General features: G+C 35.2%; 1 protein-coding gene across 1 annotated transcript in view; it reads left to right on the forward strand.

Moving 5' to 3' along the window:
* The window catches only part of LEPR (leptin receptor), a 76,885-nt gene that overhangs the window by 34,313 nt on the left and 23,738 nt on the right, over window positions 1-18,834 (forward strand). The window contains exons 9-17 of the mRNA XM_065884304.1: window positions 2,139-2,338; window positions 4,750-4,898; window positions 5,912-6,071; window positions 6,189-6,271; window positions 9,327-9,543; window positions 10,357-10,539; window positions 11,960-12,055; window positions 13,438-13,540; window positions 14,473-14,548. Coding sequence (XP_065740376.1) covers window positions 2,139-2,338; window positions 4,750-4,898; window positions 5,912-6,071; window positions 6,189-6,271; window positions 9,327-9,543; window positions 10,357-10,539; window positions 11,960-12,055; window positions 13,438-13,540; window positions 14,473-14,548 — 1,267 coding nt within the window. The remainder of the gene's footprint in view (window positions 1-2,138; window positions 2,339-4,749; window positions 4,899-5,911; window positions 6,072-6,188; window positions 6,272-9,326; window positions 9,544-10,356; window positions 10,540-11,959; window positions 12,056-13,437; window positions 13,541-14,472; window positions 14,549-18,834) is intronic.

An 18,834-nucleotide genomic window follows, 5' to 3' on the forward strand; every position in this document is an offset into this window, starting at 1 on the left:
ATGTTTTAGAAAAAGGTTGGAGGTAGTGGTACAGATATTGTAAGAGATAATATGAATGGTCTTTAGAAATAGGTAAGATTATTATTATTTTTTAATTGAAATATAGTTGATTTACAATGTTATGTTAGTTTCAGGTGTACAGCAAAGTGATTCAGTTATATATATATATATATATGTATCTATTCTTTTTCAAATTCTTTTCATTATAGGTTATTATAAGATACTGAATATAATTCTCTGTGCTATATAGTAAATCCTTGTTGTTTATCTATTATATATATAATACTGTGTATCTGTTAATCCCAAACTCCTAAATTATCCCTCCCTCCCCGCCCTTTCCCCTTTGGTAACTATAACTTTGTTTACTTAATAAGGATTAAACAATTCTAGTAAAGAGTAATTTGCGTGGCTTTTTTTTTTTTTTTAACCATTCTCTGATTTGAAAAGAATTCAAGTCATCGTCTTCCTATAGTATTCTTCTCTCTACAGAGACCTTTATCTAAAATAATAACACTCTTGATTAGGACAATTTTTATAACATTCTTTAGTAGTTTTCAAGTGTGTGTACTACTCTTAAACACCCTGTCTCAGTTTGTACTGGGACTTTCAATTTGTATAGCTTGTGCTCATTTATTCTTAAAATCTAAAATTTCTGCTTGAAAAACAAATCCATTTCCTCAAATACTGTGTTCTGATTCCTATTCCTAACGCTCCCAGTCTATTCTTAAGTAATATTAGAAAAAAATGAGGCAATTTCTTTGTTTCTCACATGGGAATCATAGCTGTCTTCATCTTACCTGATATGAGAACTTTAAAATCAATAGAATATTCATGGCATACCATTTTACTTTTGTAATCTGTCTTTACTTTCTTTCCATGGCATTTTCACATTAAAAATGGTGTTTGTGGACAACTATTCCCTAAGCATTTGGACTCATTTATCTTCCTAATATTTATAGAAGAACCATGAAACTAGCTGAATATATGTGTTCAAGTTTTTTTAACCTTTCTAAGGCCTCAATTTCCTTGTCTGTAAAATGGAATGAATAATAGGACTTGCAGGGTTTCTGTGAGAATTAATGACATTTTATTTAATTATAGTTAAGTGATATGATTTCTGCTGGTAAACATTCAATAAATGGTTATATCTGTCGTGACAATAATGATGCTAACCTTTGGATTCCAAGTGGACTATTAGCGTGCTTCTGTACAAGATCATGGTTCTTATTTTTTATGCACAGATGACTCTTCATCCCTCTTCCTCATTTAACCCCACCCACCACACTGATTCACACACACACACACACACACACAAACAGTTGTAATTTTGAGGAAATAGGAAGAAAAAGGAGTCACAAAAAATGGAAAATGAAAGACAGGAAAATTATAGATTTTTCATTTTCTTGTAACCTCCTTACTCCCATTCTTATGGAAACAGTAACTGCTACTTTAGCCACTTAAATACCATATTTAAAGCAAATAATGGCAGAAGGGCTATTGCAAAGAAGAGGAGAAATGATTTGTATTCTCTGAGGTGGAGTGTTGATTGGGATGTAGTGATAAAAAAATATTTTCTTAATTTTCTTCTCTGAGAAAATAAGTGATATACCTGACTATATGATCCATATAGAAGTCAATAATTGATATTATTTTAATTATATTGCTTTGAACTAGAAAAGATTAGGGCAATGTCAATTAAGCTACAATCTACTATCATTATGTTTTCAATTTGTTTTGTGGAATTTAAAGTGCAAGGAATTTATCTTCCTTTCCATATCAGGAATTCCCCATTACCACTTGTGATCTTTATTTTAAAAATTTGATCACTTTGGTATATTAGCATAGCTTCCAAAGTGTTGTAAGTTCTGTCTCCAATTGGATCCCTACCTCCCTGTTAGAACATTGCCATTTATTTCATTTGCATACCCACTTACTGTCTAGTGAAATATTTAAGAAGGGTTATTTTCTCTTTTCATGGAAAGATTGTGATATAGCTGAGAATTCAAAAATGCCTTTCTAATAAGAACAACTACTTTTAGATGGAGCAAAAACTGTCTATTTTAAACAACAAAGCAGAATTCTCAAATATTGCTTTCATCAGTGTTGTATATTTATTGATTGTTTTTGTATCTTTTAAGGAGCAGCCTTTACTGTTCTGATGTTCCATCTATTCATCCCATATCTGAACCCAAAGATTGCCACTTGCAGAGAGATGGTTTTTATGAATGCCTATTTCAGCCAATCTTTCTATTATCCGGCTATACAATGTGGATTAGAATTAATCACTCCTTGGGTTCACTGGACTCTCCACCAACATGTGTCATTCCTGATTCCGTGGGTATGTCAAAAACTATATGTATGTCTTCATTTTTATTAGCATATTTGGATTCAGGTTGGTTCAGGGTAACTGTTGAATTTTCTGATCACACTAGATTAAAAAATTTTTTTTCCTACTTACAGTGGAATTGAAAAGACAGTTAGCCTTAGAAAGTTTTATACTTTTGGTTTTATTTTAAATCAATAATAGGAAGATTTTCAGCATATAATTTGATGAATTATATTGATCACTGGGTATAAATTTAGTAGTAATATTATTCTAAATAATGTACTATTTTATGTTTTTTTTCCCAATGTACTTATGAAAACATTTGATGCTTTTAATCTAAAAGTTTAATTTGGATATTCTGACGGTTTTTGTAATCTGAGTAGTCATAGCTCAAGGCTTTAATTTGTAAGGCTGGGTAGGAAGCAGAAGGATTCACAATAACTCAAGTGAAATAAAGAGAAAATAGACAAGGATGATGACATCCATTACAACATTTTAAACATTCTTTTAAAAGGATATTTTGATTTCAAAGGAATAAGAGACCCCTTGGAGATTTTGATATGTTACTCTAAGTATCACTGTGAAATCTTTTTTTTTTTTTGCGGTACGCGGGCCTCTCACTGTTGTGGCCTCTCCCGTTGCGGAGCACAGGCTCCGGATGCACAGGCTCAGCGGCCATGGCTCACGGGCTCAGCTGCTCCGCAGCATGTGGGATCTTCCCGGACCGGGGCACGAACCCGTGTCCCCTGCATCGGCAGGCGGACTCTCAACCGCTGCGCCACCAGGGAAGCCCTACTGTGAAATCTTTGGGAAATGATCCATTTATGATTTTGCAGCAAATGTAGAAGAGTATCTTTTGATGCTATATAATATTTTGTTGGGGAATTGTACCAAAAATTAACATTGGATCCATTGTATTTTCAAATAATTAGTACACATCTGAATTCAAATCTATATTTTGTTAAATATAGCATGAAGTTGTCATAATTAAAAAAAAAATTTCAATATGAAGTCCCAGTTAATTGATCTGCCCTCTCACCGCCCCTTCCTATTTAGTTTGGTTCCATTTTAAGTGAGTTTACTGTAAGCAATACTTCTCTGGTACTAAATATCCTAAGATAGCAAGGAGCTGTCCTACCTCCCTACCCTACAGACATACACAGATATACCCTCACATGTATTATCTGACAACTGCAACATGGATTCAGTTCGATATCTGAACAATTTTTGATGTTATTCTTTTCAGTACTAACATAAGGCATTTAAATTGCACTTATATTGCCTACCTAGTACTAGAAAACAATGTGAAAATTCAACTTTGGAATCCAAATGCCAGCTCCACTTATTACTAGCTTTGTAAACGTGGGCTGGTCACTTAAGTGCGCCGTGACTATTTTGTCACCTATAGAATGTGGAAAGCTCCTTTTACCTCCCTAATGTGGGTATTGTGGGGATCACATAAACCATTGTACTTCAAAGCATTCTTTCTATAAACTAGATATTCATGGAATATATACATGTGATAGCCATATGATTCCGTCAAGTGCGATCACAGCTTTAATGTGTTGGGGTCTCTTGAATGCTATACTTCCTTTCCTGAAGAGGAATTATCTTTTCAAGAGATGAAATATATGTCATCTTACTGGTTGGTGAAGAACGTCTTCTTGGCATATGAGCAATTGAATAAGCATGAGATACTGTATAGTAATTAAAAAGTTTAGGTGTTTTGGTCATCAGTAGTCTAAAGAAGTATTGTTGATGAAGTCTGTAGCTTCAGAGGTTCACACTGTCGTGCTTGAGCTGTGAGATGTTAGTTCCCAAATACGTTGAGTTTGCATGTTGCCTTTTATTATTTTTTAAAGCCCTTGCTGTTCTGTTCATCTTTGCCTCTATTTCTGCCCTTTAAAAAGCTTATTTTCCTCAGATTGTAGAGAACCAAGGCTTTACTCTGCAAGACTTCCTCTGACCTTGACCTAGAAATACCTAACAACAGACAGTAGAAGATTTTGAAAATCACACATGTGGAAATGAATGTGGTGTATAGTTTTTTGCTTTTAATGAAAGCTCTACATAGAACAGAATTTGCTACTGATATTCCTCATGGGATCAGTATGGTATCTTTTGCATGCAGAGCCAATGGTTCCATTTCTAATCGGGTCTTACAGTTAACGTGCAGAGTGACATGGACGATGCATTGATCTTTTTTCAGTCAACCTCTCTATTTTCAAAATAGAGATAATCCCTTTCTTATGTATCACATAAAGTTGTAGGGGATCAAATGAGATAATGAAGGAGAAGGTTTTGAGAAAGAGATGTTACTTTACAAATAGAAGATATGGAATATTATAACATCATAATAACATTTTAAAAATATTGTTACTGTTTAAATTACTGGTATATAATACTTTAAAAAAATTTTCTAGTGAAACCACTGCCTCCATCTAGTGTGAAAGCAGAAATTACTGTAAAAATTGGATTATTGAAAATATCTTGGGAGAAGCCAGTCTTTCCAGAGAATAATCTTCAGTTCCAGATTCGCTATGGTTTAAGTGGAAAAAAAGTACAATGGAAGGTACCTTTTACCTGGAAATTTCTTCAGCTTGCCTCACTAAATGTTATTTCTTATAACTGTTGAAGAAGTTTATTGCATAAAGTTTATTTTATTGGCATAAAAGTACATCCTCCTGTATTCCATAGCTCTTTTTATTAAATAGATTGATCTAATTCTAACCCTTTTAAGAAATGAAATTTCCTGCTATTTATCACTTCCCAAAATGTGTTTTGTAGTACATTGATCCCATACAATGTTTCTTGAAGAAAGATCACATGGCTTAATAAAGTTTAAGAAACCCTGAATCACCATATGTCCCTAGTGTAGAATCATGGTATATTACATATTAAAGGTTTAGAGAAGTCCTGAATTTAAGAAACATTTGTGACTTTATTTCATCCTATGTTTCTCAAACTCATTTTACCAAGGAATCTTTTTCCCTTTAACAATGTTCTTTAGTACACACATGTTCAATGGGACACATTTTGGAAGAAGCTGCTTTTATCAAACAACCAGAATCACACCCATAGTGGCAAGTGTGCATATGATGCCTTCCTGTGTCAGTTTTCTGATGGCAGCCTGCAAAGACCTAGAAATAGCAGGAACCCTAGAATAGAATTAGATCACAATGAGTTCAGCTGTAATAAATGTGACAGTTTACTTGCTTATTGAGGAGACTGAATATCAGAGATTCTCGGCAGCAGGCCCTATCTAACCACTAGGTTAAAATTCTTAGAAGTCTTTGTGTATAGAGGATTAGTGGACAGAGATTAGTAATAGGGTAAAAGAGTGATTGGGAAGTGAGGCTGCAAGTGGGCCAGTCCAAATCTTGTCACGAGATGGAAATAACAAGATGACTGAGGCAATCCTTAACTTGAAGGAGCTCATGATTCAAGCCTAATAAGAGTATTTATAAAGCCAGAAATCTCTTAATTTTGGAACAGTGTTAGGGTTTAAAATAAAATGCACTTCAGGGCCCTTTAGCTACATAGGTGTTAGTAATGATCAATCTAATAGTTTGACTTATTTTACAGGTATTCGAGGTGTATGATGCAAAATTAAAGTCTGCCAGTTTCCCGGTGCCAGACCTGTGTGCAGTCTATGCTGTCCAGGTGCGCTGTAAGAGGCTAGATGGACTGGGATATTGGAGTAATTGGAGTACTCCAGCCTACACAATTGTCACGGATATAAAAGGTTTGCAAAGATTTTGTGAACGTGTCTTAAAAATGCACAAGTACGTGCTTCCAATGTGACTGAAAAGTAATCCTTCCAAGAACACATGTACAACTTGGGCTCCTTGTTATTTTGCAGTTCCTATCAGAGGACCTGAATTTTGGAGAATAATTAATGAAGACAACACTAAAAAAGAGAGAAATGTCACTTTGCTTTGGAAGGTATTCCTGATTTCTATGTTATTCTTAAATTTTACTTCTATACTCTTGAAAGATTTGTTTCATTGTAAAACAGACTTCATTGTAAAAAAGACTTACTTAATAATTCTATCATTTTTAGTCTCTGCAATCCCAAGTGTATTTCAATTTGGAGAAGTGATTACAGAGAGCCAAGGTGTAGAATGGAGGGAGCACTGGTCTGGAGTTTGGAGACTTTAATTCTATTCTTGGCTTAACATAGTATAGTTAATCAGTGCTATTTTGACAAGGTCACTTAGACCCTTCAACCTCAGTTTCCTCATCTGTGTCAACATAAGATTGGACTGGATGATATCTAGTGTTCCTTCAAGTCCAAAAATTCCATTTGTATTTAATTCTAAACAGAGTAAACGTGGCCTTCCCTACATATCTCAAGGGCATTTAAATTATTCTTTTTTTTTTTTTTTTTTTTTTTTTTTTGCCGTACGCGGGCCTCTCACTGTTGTGGACTCTCCCGTTGCGGAGCACAGGCTCCGGACGCGCAGGCTCAGCGGCCACGGCTCACGGGCCCAGCCGCTCCGCGGCACGTGGGATCCTCCCGGACCAGGGCACGAACCCATGTCCCCTGCATCGGCAGGCAGACTCTCAACCACTGCGCCACCAGGGAAGCCCGATTATTCTTTTTGTATGATGGCAGATACACGATGGATATTTCCAAAAACAATGAGTATACAGCTTAGAAATTTTCAAAGCGTTCTCTCCCCCAAATGAATTGATTTCTATCCCAAGTGATTGTATTTTTTTTGGTCCGAATTTTAGGGAGACACAAACATTCAATCCATAGCAAACATCATTAGTCTTTAGGGAAATACATATTAGAACAAAAATGAGATACCACTGCACACTTATTAGAATGGTTAAAATCCAAAAAAACTGACAATAAATTGCTGGCTAGCATGCAAAGCAACAGGAACGTTTATTCTCTGCTGGTGGGAATGGAAAATGGTATAGCCACTTTGGAATATAGTTTGGTAGCTTCTTACAAAAAACTTTGGTACTTTCATACAATGGAATATTATTCAGCGATAAAAAGAAACTGCTCTAAAGCCACAAAAAGATGGATGACTCTTAAATGAATGTTGTTAAGAGGTAGAAGGCTGCCTAAAGGGCTACATTATGATTCCATTTACAGGACATTCAAGAAAAGGCATAACTGTAGAGATGGCAGAAAGATCAATGGTTTCCAGGGGTTTGGTTGATGGGGAAAGGTTTGAATGGGTGAAGAACAGGGGATTTTTTTATGATGGTGAAACTATTCTGTATACTATTGTCCTGGTGAGTACATAGCATTATGCATTTGCCAAAACTCATAAAACCTTATACCACAAAGAAAAAACCTTAGTGTATACAAATTAAAGATAAATCGTTAGGAGGTTGGAGAATCCCAGGATGGAATCCAGACTGCAGTAAGAGAAACTAACTGTATGGAACAGTCTTACTGAAGGAGTTGGGAGAAAAAGGTTCAGGCCTAGGTAACCTTGTTAATGAGTAGATTCTTAAGACTATAGGCAAAAGAAACTGTACATAACCACTGTGTCCTAGCTGATAAAGTCATTTCTCTCACGAGATATGGGTTAACAATTCTTGTATCATTAGATATGCAAACTGGAATTGAACAATTAAGCATCGGATGATAGGAAGGACCCAGGTTTCTCACTGTCGAATTGGTTACAGACAAGCAAGGAGAAGATCGGAATGATCCATGTGGTAATGGATTAGGGTTGGAGACATCAGTATGAACTCATGTTTAGCTTAATATGGATACAGATGGATTCATTTAGAAATTTTCATAGATATGTGTGTATACAGATGTAGTATACACAGATGTATTTCCTTGATCTGTAAGCTGAGAAATCCATATTCTGGTAGTAAGGAGTATTTCCAGATTTGTTTCTAATACTATTCTCCAATAAAAGGAACTAGGGCTCTGTGAAAAAATGCTGGGTTATAGGGCTGGGGCAGGAAATAACACAAGATGAGCCTAGAGCAGCTTGTAGGACTAGAAAGTAAGGACTTTATCATCAATTTTACTTGATGGTTACAAAAGTAAATATTTGTATATGAAAACTGACATAGATTTTTTTAAAAAACAAAATGCAAAATTTGCATGAGTTTTCAGACATTTGTTTGTTGCAGAGGCTGCTAAAATCTTACCACCTACCCAGGTTCTTCCACGCCCTGCAGGGACATACTTATGTTTGTTTGTATTTATGTTTCTCAATTTCTGACTTAGAAGAATCTCAATGACAAAAATTGGGAAGCACTGTTCTAGTCTATTGTACAGAGTTAAGCTTTCTAAGGGTTTACGAGGGATTGGTAGCACTTAAATCTTACCTGAAACAGGTGAAGGTGATGGGGGAAGTGGGACATATTGTTATATTCTGTAGAATGGATGAATACAATTGGACTAATTATATATTTTACACTGAATCATCAGTGACCTGGTATGATATTTTTTTAACTAAAGGCACAAATTCTGGGGTTCCATGTACACTGTCCTGATAGCCTCTGTTACTGGAAAGGGCAGCATATCAAGGGAAGAAAAAAAATGAGTGACCAGTCTCACCAGGATTAATAGAAGTGATGATTAATATCTTTTCAACTCTCTCTAGTTGTTGCTTTATGAAAACAAAGGGTTATTCCTTTTTTGCTTTTTAGATGAAGAAACTCTCAACTCTCTTTCAGTCTTTCTTTTCTCTAGAATTAGAGTGAAACTTCCAGGTGGAAAAGTGTCCTATTTGTATCCATACTTCATTATCTTCAAATGATTTAGTCTTTGAGTCTTAAAAAAAAAAAAAACCAAAAAGGGGGGAGATAAGTTTCCTATGCTCCATAGCCACCCAGACGGCTTCAGGGAGACTGTGGTCAGAGCCCCATACCTCAGCCTTGAATTCAGCAGTGCTTGCTCTGGCCTGGCCCCTGCTTACCAATGGGAAATGTTTAATAGGAGTTCCGTGAGCTCAGTCAGTATAAAAAGCACTGTAGCCCTTGAGCTAATCAACTTTTATGTTTACCGCAGCCCCTGATGAAAAATGACTCATTGTGCAGTGTGAGAAGCTACGTGGTGAAACATCATACTTCCCGCAATGGAACATGGTCAGAAGATGTAGGAAATCACACTAAATTCACTTTCCTTTGGACAGAGCAATCACACTCTGTTACCGTTCTGGCCGTCAATTCAATTGGTGCTTCTTCTGCAAATTTTAATTTAACATTCTCATGGCCCATGAGCAAAGGTAAGAAAAGGTACACCTCACTTTGCATTCACAGAGTCCAATGGATGAGACAAACATTAATCAGATAATCATGCAAGTTAATGCCTATTTACAAACTGAGACGAGTGTTCCCAGGAAAAGAGTATAATTTTATAAAAGAAAAGAAAATAAGAGCCTAACCTGGTATTGAGTGTCAGAGAAGCTTTCTTGAGGATACAGTAGAGGAATTAAACTTCCCCAGAAGGTTGGGGGAAGTGCTCCCACGAGAGGAAAAATCTGACCAAAAGTCCTGTAGTCCAGGAGAGGATATGAAGGAAGACCTGGTTGGCGCTGGTGCAAAAAAAGTCCAGAAAGGCTGACAGAGGCTCTGAGGTATGGCCCTCAGGGAATTGTAGGCATGATAGGAGTTTTGTTCTCACGTGCGGAAGTCTGGAGGCTTTTAAGTGGGACTCTGTGGAGAGGGTGTTAAAATGATCAGATTTGTGCTTTGAAAGCACTGACTCCATCAGCAGGAGAGAAGATTTGGAGGGAATTAGAATGATTAATAGGCTTGTACAGTATTACAGTAGAGAACACCTTTTGACCATATCCAAAAATCTCTTTTTTGGATTTTAGGTAGAATCTTATTTCTCCTCATAGCATATATTCCCACACCTCTCTGCTTATATGACTCTTGTGATACAAAAATAATTGCCATGTATAAATGTCTGCTTTATTTATTTGTATAAATGTCTGCTTTCTCTTCCTTCTCCATAGGCTATATGTTCCTAAAGGCAATTAGGAGATCTTCATTAATTTTGAATTTAAAAATAAATTTCCTTGTTTTCCCCACAGTAAATATCGTGCAGTCACTCAGTGCATATCCTTTAAACAGCAGTTGTGTAATTCTTTCCTGGTTGCTATCACCCAGTGATTACAATCTGATGTATTTTATTCTTGAGTGGAAAATTCTTCATGAAGACAATGAAATTAAATGGCTTAGAATCCCTTCCTCTGTTAAGAAGTATTATGTCCACGGTAAGCTCACTGTACTTTAATTAAGTTTCTCCTATGGATTAGTATGACGCTACAGATTATTAATTCAAATAAGATAGTTAATGAAAACTTCAAAAATATAGATGATAGATCTTGCTGCCTAAACTGTCATCCTGTTACAAACATTTAATTCTATTTCATTTGATCCTTTTCCATTTAAATATTTTATGTAGTTGTAATCATATCATCTACCACTTTTCTTATGGTTCGTTCCTTTGATATATCACAAGCGTGTTTCTATTTTGTTCACAATCCTTATAACTACTTTTTAAATGATTGTATAGCATTTTATTCCAGAATCTACATAAACCATTTATTTATTTGAGAACATTTATGTTGCTTCCAGCTTAACCTTTTTTTAAAACCATTTTAATGGCTTTTGATATCTACTGACAAATTGTTTTCCCAAATTGTGTGCCAACTTACGATGTCACTAGCAGTGAGTGGGAGGGCCAGGCTGAAGGTCTGAGGATCATAAGCCAGCATACTATTCCCAAAGTAGACCAGTTACCCCACAAGGTGATTAAAATACAAAATATTAGTGCACAATACAGAGTCTCCAAGTCTGAGTAAGGTTTAAGCAGGGAAGCTAAGGGTTGCCATGTTCTTATTTACAACATCATCCCAAAGGCACATACTTCTATTTCGTTGCAAAGACCCTAGAATTTAGCATCAAGGTAGATAGGAACAAATTATTGATAGAGAACTAAATCCAGTTCATTACTATACTGTTGTCTAGGTGGTTACTCTCTGTGCTTCAAAGAGATTTATCTCTTGTGGAATAATATATCTTATTAGCATTTGTAAAAATGATAGATCACTGATAGATCCATTTTGAGCTTTGCTATGGAGGTGATCATGCTCCATAGATCTAGACGCCTGGATATATAAGGTAATTTCTGGTACCCACTCCCATCTTCTCTGCATGGGATTTCACGAGACTTTAGTCTCCCAGCTGCCTTGAATGGGGAGGCTAAGTAAACTAAATTCTTATGAAAAGGGAATATTGCTGGCTTTGGTCTTAGGAGGTAGACTGTATTGTCCTGGAAAGGGAAATAACACAACTCCTACACCCTGAACTTGAACAAACCGGCTATCACTGGAACATGCCTTTGAAAAATTGCAATCTTCTATCTTTGGGTAAGATTTTAAAACATTATTTGCGAAATTATTGTCATTACAGTAGAATTGGTAGTGCTTAGATTGTCTTTGAAACTCCCTAATTGTCAGTTTCAATCCATAGGTAACAATCATCAGTTTTTAATCCATCAGTTTCAACCCATAAGTCATCAATTTTACATCCATGGAAATATAAGAGTCACTTAACATTTTGTTTACATAGATTTCACTCATTTATATTAATTCAGTGGGAATGACTCTTTAAAATATTTTTTCTCCTCAGATCATTTTATCCCCATTGAGAAGTATCAGTTCAGTCTTTACCCAATATTTATGGAGGGAGTGGGGAAACCGAAGATAATTGATAGTTTCACCCAAGGTAAAAATGTTTACTTTTAGTTTCTTTTTACACAGATTTGTGGTTTCCTCCTTAGCTAGCAGTAATGCTGCCATCTGATTATTTTCTTTCTGATGGAATCATGGAATAGCCCAGAGTCTTATGTAGATGCCTCATGGGTGACTGAAGTAAGGGTACATGGTTCCATGGTGGTGGTAAGAAGAATAATCAGGAGTGGTATTGTACTTTTGCATTGGTAAGTAAAAATTTCAGTCTAAAAGTTGATGGAAACAAAATAAAGGGAGGTATCCAGCGATACAATAAAATACATCATCATAAAGATTAATTGGAAAAATATTAATTTTCTGTACAATTAATATAAATACACCTACCCCAAACAATATGTTTTGACTCATATTTATGAGTCTTTAAATTTTAATGATCTTCTAAAGGAAATCTTTTTCTAAAAATAAAACTGTAGCAATAATTATAGAAAAAAGTTCACAGGGTGTCTTATATTTCTGATTCACCTTACTGTACTTGAAGTGGAAACATTTTGATTCTGCTGTTACTTTTCAGATTGTCTTCAAATCCAAGCAACCCAATAATGAAGTTTCAAGAGAGAAACATTTCACCTGGTTTTAGAATTAAAATAATTATAAAGTTTCATTCATGTATCGTTCAACAAATATACACTGAACACTGTTCTAAGCACTGGGGATTGAACAGTGAACATAAGTCTGTGCCCTAAATGGAGCTTAAACTCCAGTACTCTAATAAGAATGACAGACAATAAACAAATCATGTATAATATAATGTCAGATAGAAATAAGTGCATGAAGCAAAATAAAATGAAGGGTAAGAGTTAAAATGTGGTGCTTTAGTAAGGATGGCCAAAAATGGTCTTTTTCTCTGTGAAGGTGATATTTGGGTAAAGCCCTGTAAGAACAAAGGGGAAGAGCATTTCAGTAAGGGGATAGCAAGTGCAAAGGCCCTGAAGAGTTAGCATGCTTTGTGGTTCAAGAAACAGTAAGGAGGTCAGTGTGTCGAGTGAGCAAGATGGAGGTTGGTGGGTGTTGTAGGTTGCCTTCTCTAAAAGCAGATGCTGAAACAAAGAGTCATCATAACAACTTTTATTGACACTTGGACTCAAATAACCTAAAAGTGACCAGATGGAGGGAGCTGGCAAATAAATACTTTTGAAAAAATGTTTTGCTAAATTACAAGAAGCATAATTCTGACCAAAGTAATAATTTTATTAATGTGATCAAAGCTATACTTTTAGCTTCCTCTTTCTGATTTTTATATCTTTAAAGGTCATTCAGATTTATGTTGAAATCAGAAAAAAAGTCTATTATAATTTCTGATTCAGAAAGATGTTATTTTCTCAAGCTTCAGAGTTGTGTGAATTTTTTCTTTTTCAGATGATGAAAAACACCAGCATGATGCAGGTCTATATGTAATTGTGCCAATAATTATTTCCTCTTCCATCTTATTGCTTGGAACATTGTTAATATCACACCAAAGGTATTGTACTTGGTGTTAAAATCTTGAACATATTTAAACCTTGGTTTTAGATCCAAATCAGAAACACTAAAGTGTTCTAAATATTTTTATATGTATTTGATGGCAATGAGATGGCGTAAAAAGAAAAAGCCTGATTTCAGGAAACCACGCTCCGTTTTGCTAGTACACATAAGCCTCAGGAAAGAAATTAGTTGTTTTTTTTTTTTTTTTTACTGTATATACATTCATGAAATAACAAGCTTATAATAGGAAATCCTAGGCAGTATGTTCTTAGAGGTGAGAAGAATGGCTTTCAAAGTTGTACAGTCTAGGTTGAGAACCTTTAGTGGTGAAGATTTATCTGAAGCCGTCAGTTCACTTATGGTCAGTAGGCATTCTGCTTTTTAAACGTCAGCGCTGAGTGGCTCCGTTCTGTTTGGTTTAGCAAATGGCCTTGAATTTCTTGGATGCTTCTTTGGGTGCCCCATTACTCTGTGCTGAGAGGTGCGGACCATTGAGGTTATTTCACACATGCCAAATCTCTACAGAAAATTTTGTCTTCTAGCAGTGAAGAGGGAAAAGTGATTTTACAATCTGAGTTTACCTTTCAGTCAAGTGAGCTGATCGGGCCATATCCAGTAGAATTGTTTCTGAAACTCAGTTGATGGCCATATTTAATAATTTTCTCTGAGAAAAACCTGTGCAAAGCATTTAGCACAGTGCCTGGCAAACAGTTTTTAATAAGAGTTGGCTATGTTTATTATAGTGATCAACTTTGGTCTAGACAGAAAGTTGGTGGAGATCTTCATGGTAGAGCATGTGAAAGTGAATCTGATCCTAGTGAGGCATAACCAGTCTGGTAGATAAATTTCTAGTTTGTATATTTATTACCTGTTAACATTTTCAATGTGCATGTTTTTCTTTACTTCTAATGCCTTGTTTATCTTTTGTAGGATGAAAAAGCTGTTTTGGGAAGATGTTCCAAACCCCAAGAATTGTTCCTGGGCACAAGGACTTAATTTTCAGAAGGTCCCTTTTTCAGTTTTTTAAACCCCAGAATATATAAGATCGCATTTTAGATGCTATATGCCTTCTAGAGCTTCAAACATTTTTAAGGTTTAAAACATTTTAAGGATAAGGTTTAAATCTTATTTTATTCAATTCATCTTAATATGAGTCTATTTAATCTGTTATTTGTTTTCAAGAATAGCAAGATGCAGGGATTTGAAACCAGGACAAAAAAAATTCAATAGGTAGTTTATCATCTGAGTTAACAAATACATATCTTTCTTCTGTGTCATAGTATATAATAAAATAAATATTAGAATATTAGAGTCAAATCTGGTGGAGAACAAATATTTGTATATACTTTTTTGGTATAATTGTCCTTAGGAAAAGGCTGGAATCAATATTTTTTTAACCCCTGTAATTATCTCCATAATTACTTAAATCAATTAAAAACTATATAAATAATCCTTTCCTCAAATACTGCAATCTGAAAAATGCAATTATCATAATAAAACTTACATTTATGGAGATAGTTCCTTTCAAGCTACTTTATGAAACAATTAGTCAACTCTAATAAAATAATTCGCACTTTATAATAGAATTTCTCAGAAAACTCTAGAGTTTAACAAATGTATCATTAATTCCCATAATTTCCCTTGAAGCAAGGTTGGCTTTCCACCCATAAAATTGGGAAAATAGAATTCAATTTTCATGGCAAAATATCTTCACGCTGTTTTGAACAATAATCATATGGAGGTTATTATGCAGTCTCAATAACTGTGTCATCATTAGTCACTGTTACCAGTCTTCAGTGGTTTTCTTTTAGTTACAAGATCAAGTACTCAATGACTTCTCTCTACAATCTGTTATCAACCTACAGATTTCATTTTTTCTGTCCGTGGGCCTTAGTCATGCCTACACTATTCTCCTCACCTCTACAGACCCTTCCACGTCAATGAAGACCTTGCTCTAAGCTCTTCTTTCCCCAAGCCTTTTGTGAACAAATGTAGTTCAGAAGAATTTCTGCCCCCTTTAAGTTCCTGGAGCATTTTATTTTTTATTGTGAAGAGTGTTCCAAGTTCAAGGGCTGTGTTTTACCAATCACAACTATTGTTGAGCTTCTCCTGCTAAAGGCAAAGTACTAGGGTCAGGATTTATTAATGACTTGCTGATATCTTATAATAATGTCCATTTATTTATGTGCAAATCACTGAGATACATATTCTTACACTCATTAAGATTTTTACTTCAATTCTCAGTATCTCTGTTTCCTCTCCTGTAAAATGAGGTTTAATAGAACTTACCTCATTGGGTTGTTTGGGGGACTAAAGAAGATAGTACTTCTGACATAGTATTGTCTCAACAAGTATTAGTTATCATTATTTTACATATTTACATGTTTTATGTTATTCTTTCAGTTACCCTGTGGGATAAGTATTATAATCTCCATTTTATAGAAGAAAAAACCTAAAGCTTATAATGGTTAGGTAACTTGTTTTAGAGTCTGGCTTAGTTTTCTAATTTGTCTGACTTTGGAGCCTGTTCTATTAGTAAGTGTTCTCTCTGGCTTTCGATTTTTTTTTTTTTTGACCATGACCCACAGTGAGAAAAATGCTTTACCTTGCAACCTAGTAAATGAGTAGATGTAGATAATATGCAAAACTGAAACAAAAGATGCTCAAAACAGTTTTACTATTTGCAACGCCCTCTGTTTTCAAAATTCTGTTTCATTTCAAAAATACTGGTTACAGCCCTCTACATTCATTCACATACTAACAGATATGATTTGCGGTTAGAAAACACTGCTCTACAGTTTACCGATGAATGAATTAGTGAACAGATATGTAATAATGTGGGCAAAATAATGCAGACATTTGAATTGTAATCTTTCAGTGGAAGAGACAGTGCCACATCTTCAGACATGGTAGCAGTGTAGTTTTACATATGGTCATTCTCGTTATAGGAACTTCACTTAGCCTGAATCTAACCAGCCCCACACCCATACACTTCTCAGCTATGCCCTTACTCACTGTAAGACACGGAGTCTCCTTTCATTAAAGCAGAGCTGATGGTTTTTTCAATTAGTAAAGTATTTGTTCCTCTTCTTTCTCTTCTGTTATGAATTCTTACAGTGACGTTTATTGTAGTGATAGTGATATTTCAGCCATATGTATTTGTTTGTCATTCATTCAGCAAGCACAAAATGAGAATAAGTATTTACATGTAAGTCTAGGATGTTGCTAGGCTCTGGGAAAGCAATTTGTAAGAGATTTTCCTTACCATCTAGGCAGTAAGACAGTGAGGTCATAGAGGAGTGACTTGGTTAAAAGCAGAATAGAAAAAACTTTTCTTTTCTCTCTCTAAAATGGTTTATTTATTTTAAAATTCATTAATTCATTCCATCCATTCATTCAAGGGGTATTTATTGAATAGTTATCCTATGCCAGTCACTATGCTAGGCCTTAGGGTTAAAATGGTCAGAAAACAGGAACTCTTGGAGTGTGCAGTCTATGGGGAAGATAAGCATTAATCAATTTATAACCGAAATAACAATATACATTATATATGTTATATGTAATATATATTATGATAATATTACAGACGCTAATAATGATAAACTACGTGTTGTGAAAGAAAGGGCCCAGTGTGCTGAGTGTCGTGTGTGGGATGGGGGTGAGCTGAGATCTGGAAAATGAGCAGTCATTAAGATTTGTGGTGGAGGGTAGAGCCCAGCAAGTCCGCTGGTGAATACAAAGCCCTGTGGTAGGAAGTACCTTAGCACATTTGCAAGCTGAAAGCAGGGAGATTAAAAGACAAAGAGTAAGGAGATTATTTTTCTTAAATATTGGGGTTTTTTCTTCTTTGAATGTGAGAGGAGTTTTGTCTAAAAAATCTAAATACCTATCTAAATAAAAAATTAAAAGCTTCACCATGTCAGTATATATAAATGTAGGGAATAACCACCTTACTGTCTCTTTCAGAGAAGCTCAAACACTCTGTCTTCAATATGTTAAGCTCTGAAATCTCCTCTATGAACCACCAGGAAAATGGTTTCTACGTGTTTACCAGGGCAGGGAAATGATTAGGCCCACCTAAGCAAAATGCAGTTTGGACCTGCACCAAATGGCTTTTCCCTTTTCCAGAAAATGCCCGACACAAAGGAACCACTTGGTGGATGTCGGTTCAGTCAGTGACTGTTTTTAGCCTATGCTCTACCCCGCTGAGCTCCCAGAGGAGGAGTGTAATGCCACAGCAGATCATCTGGCAGACATATACAATAGACGGAAATATCATCACATTTCCCCAGGTTCTGGTAAACTGAGGAAGTGTGAAGAATTTTTTAAGTACAGTAGGTGTGAATGTCCTTATTTGTAAGACTGATTTTTTTTTTTTTTTTTTTTTTACTTTTGCCAGTGTTAGACTTCATAATCTTGTTAAGATATTCTTTAAGCATAACTAGCCCTCAAGATGCTTAGTTTATTACTAGGGTTTAACAGGTACACAATTAGGAATAAATCAGTTTTGGGGATATTTGAAGAGTAAAGAAGAATATAATTTCAAAGGTTTTACTAATGATAAAAATCTAATCTTCTAAAATTCAATAACTTCTTAAAATTTCATCTTCTACTTTAATCTCCTAAATAACTAAAATATATTTTTTTAGGGAAAAATAATATAGTATAATTCACATTATATTTCTAAAGAGGACAAGACAAATTTACTCTCTGCTCCATACTTTCGTATTCATATTATTTTATTTAATTATCTCGTAGACCTAATAGCCTTATATTTTCTGATGACAAAACTGAGGCACAGAGTGGTTCTGTAGTTTGTCTTGATCATCCAGCCTGTAGGTGTGAATATCTTGGTTAACCTCAGGTCCATTGGACTCAAATTGATACCCTAGCCATCGATTCCATATTAACAATGTATTGCTTAATGTACTAATGCCCCTAAATTATACACTTAAAAATAGTTGAAATGGTAAATTTTATGTTACGCATATCAACACACAAAAAAATTGGCAAAGGAGCTGAATAGACACTTCTGCAAAGAAGATGTACCAATAGCCATAAGCACAAATGAATATATATATGCTCAACATCATTAGCGATTAGGGGAATGCAAACCAAAAACACAAGGTAGCACTTTACACTAGCTAGGATGGCTATAATTAAAATGACAGATAATAAGTGTTGGTGAGAATGTGGAGAAATTGTAACTCTCCTGCACTGCTGATGGGAATGTGAAAATGGTGCAGCGCTTTTGGAAAATAGTCTTGACAGTTCTCCAACAGTTAAACATAG

The sequence above is a fragment of the Phocoena phocoena genome, chromosome 1 (genome assembly GCF_963924675.1).
Source record: "Phocoena phocoena chromosome 1, mPhoPho1.1, whole genome shotgun sequence".
NCBI classification, from domain to species: Eukaryota; Metazoa; Chordata; class Mammalia; order Artiodactyla; family Phocoenidae; genus Phocoena; species Phocoena phocoena.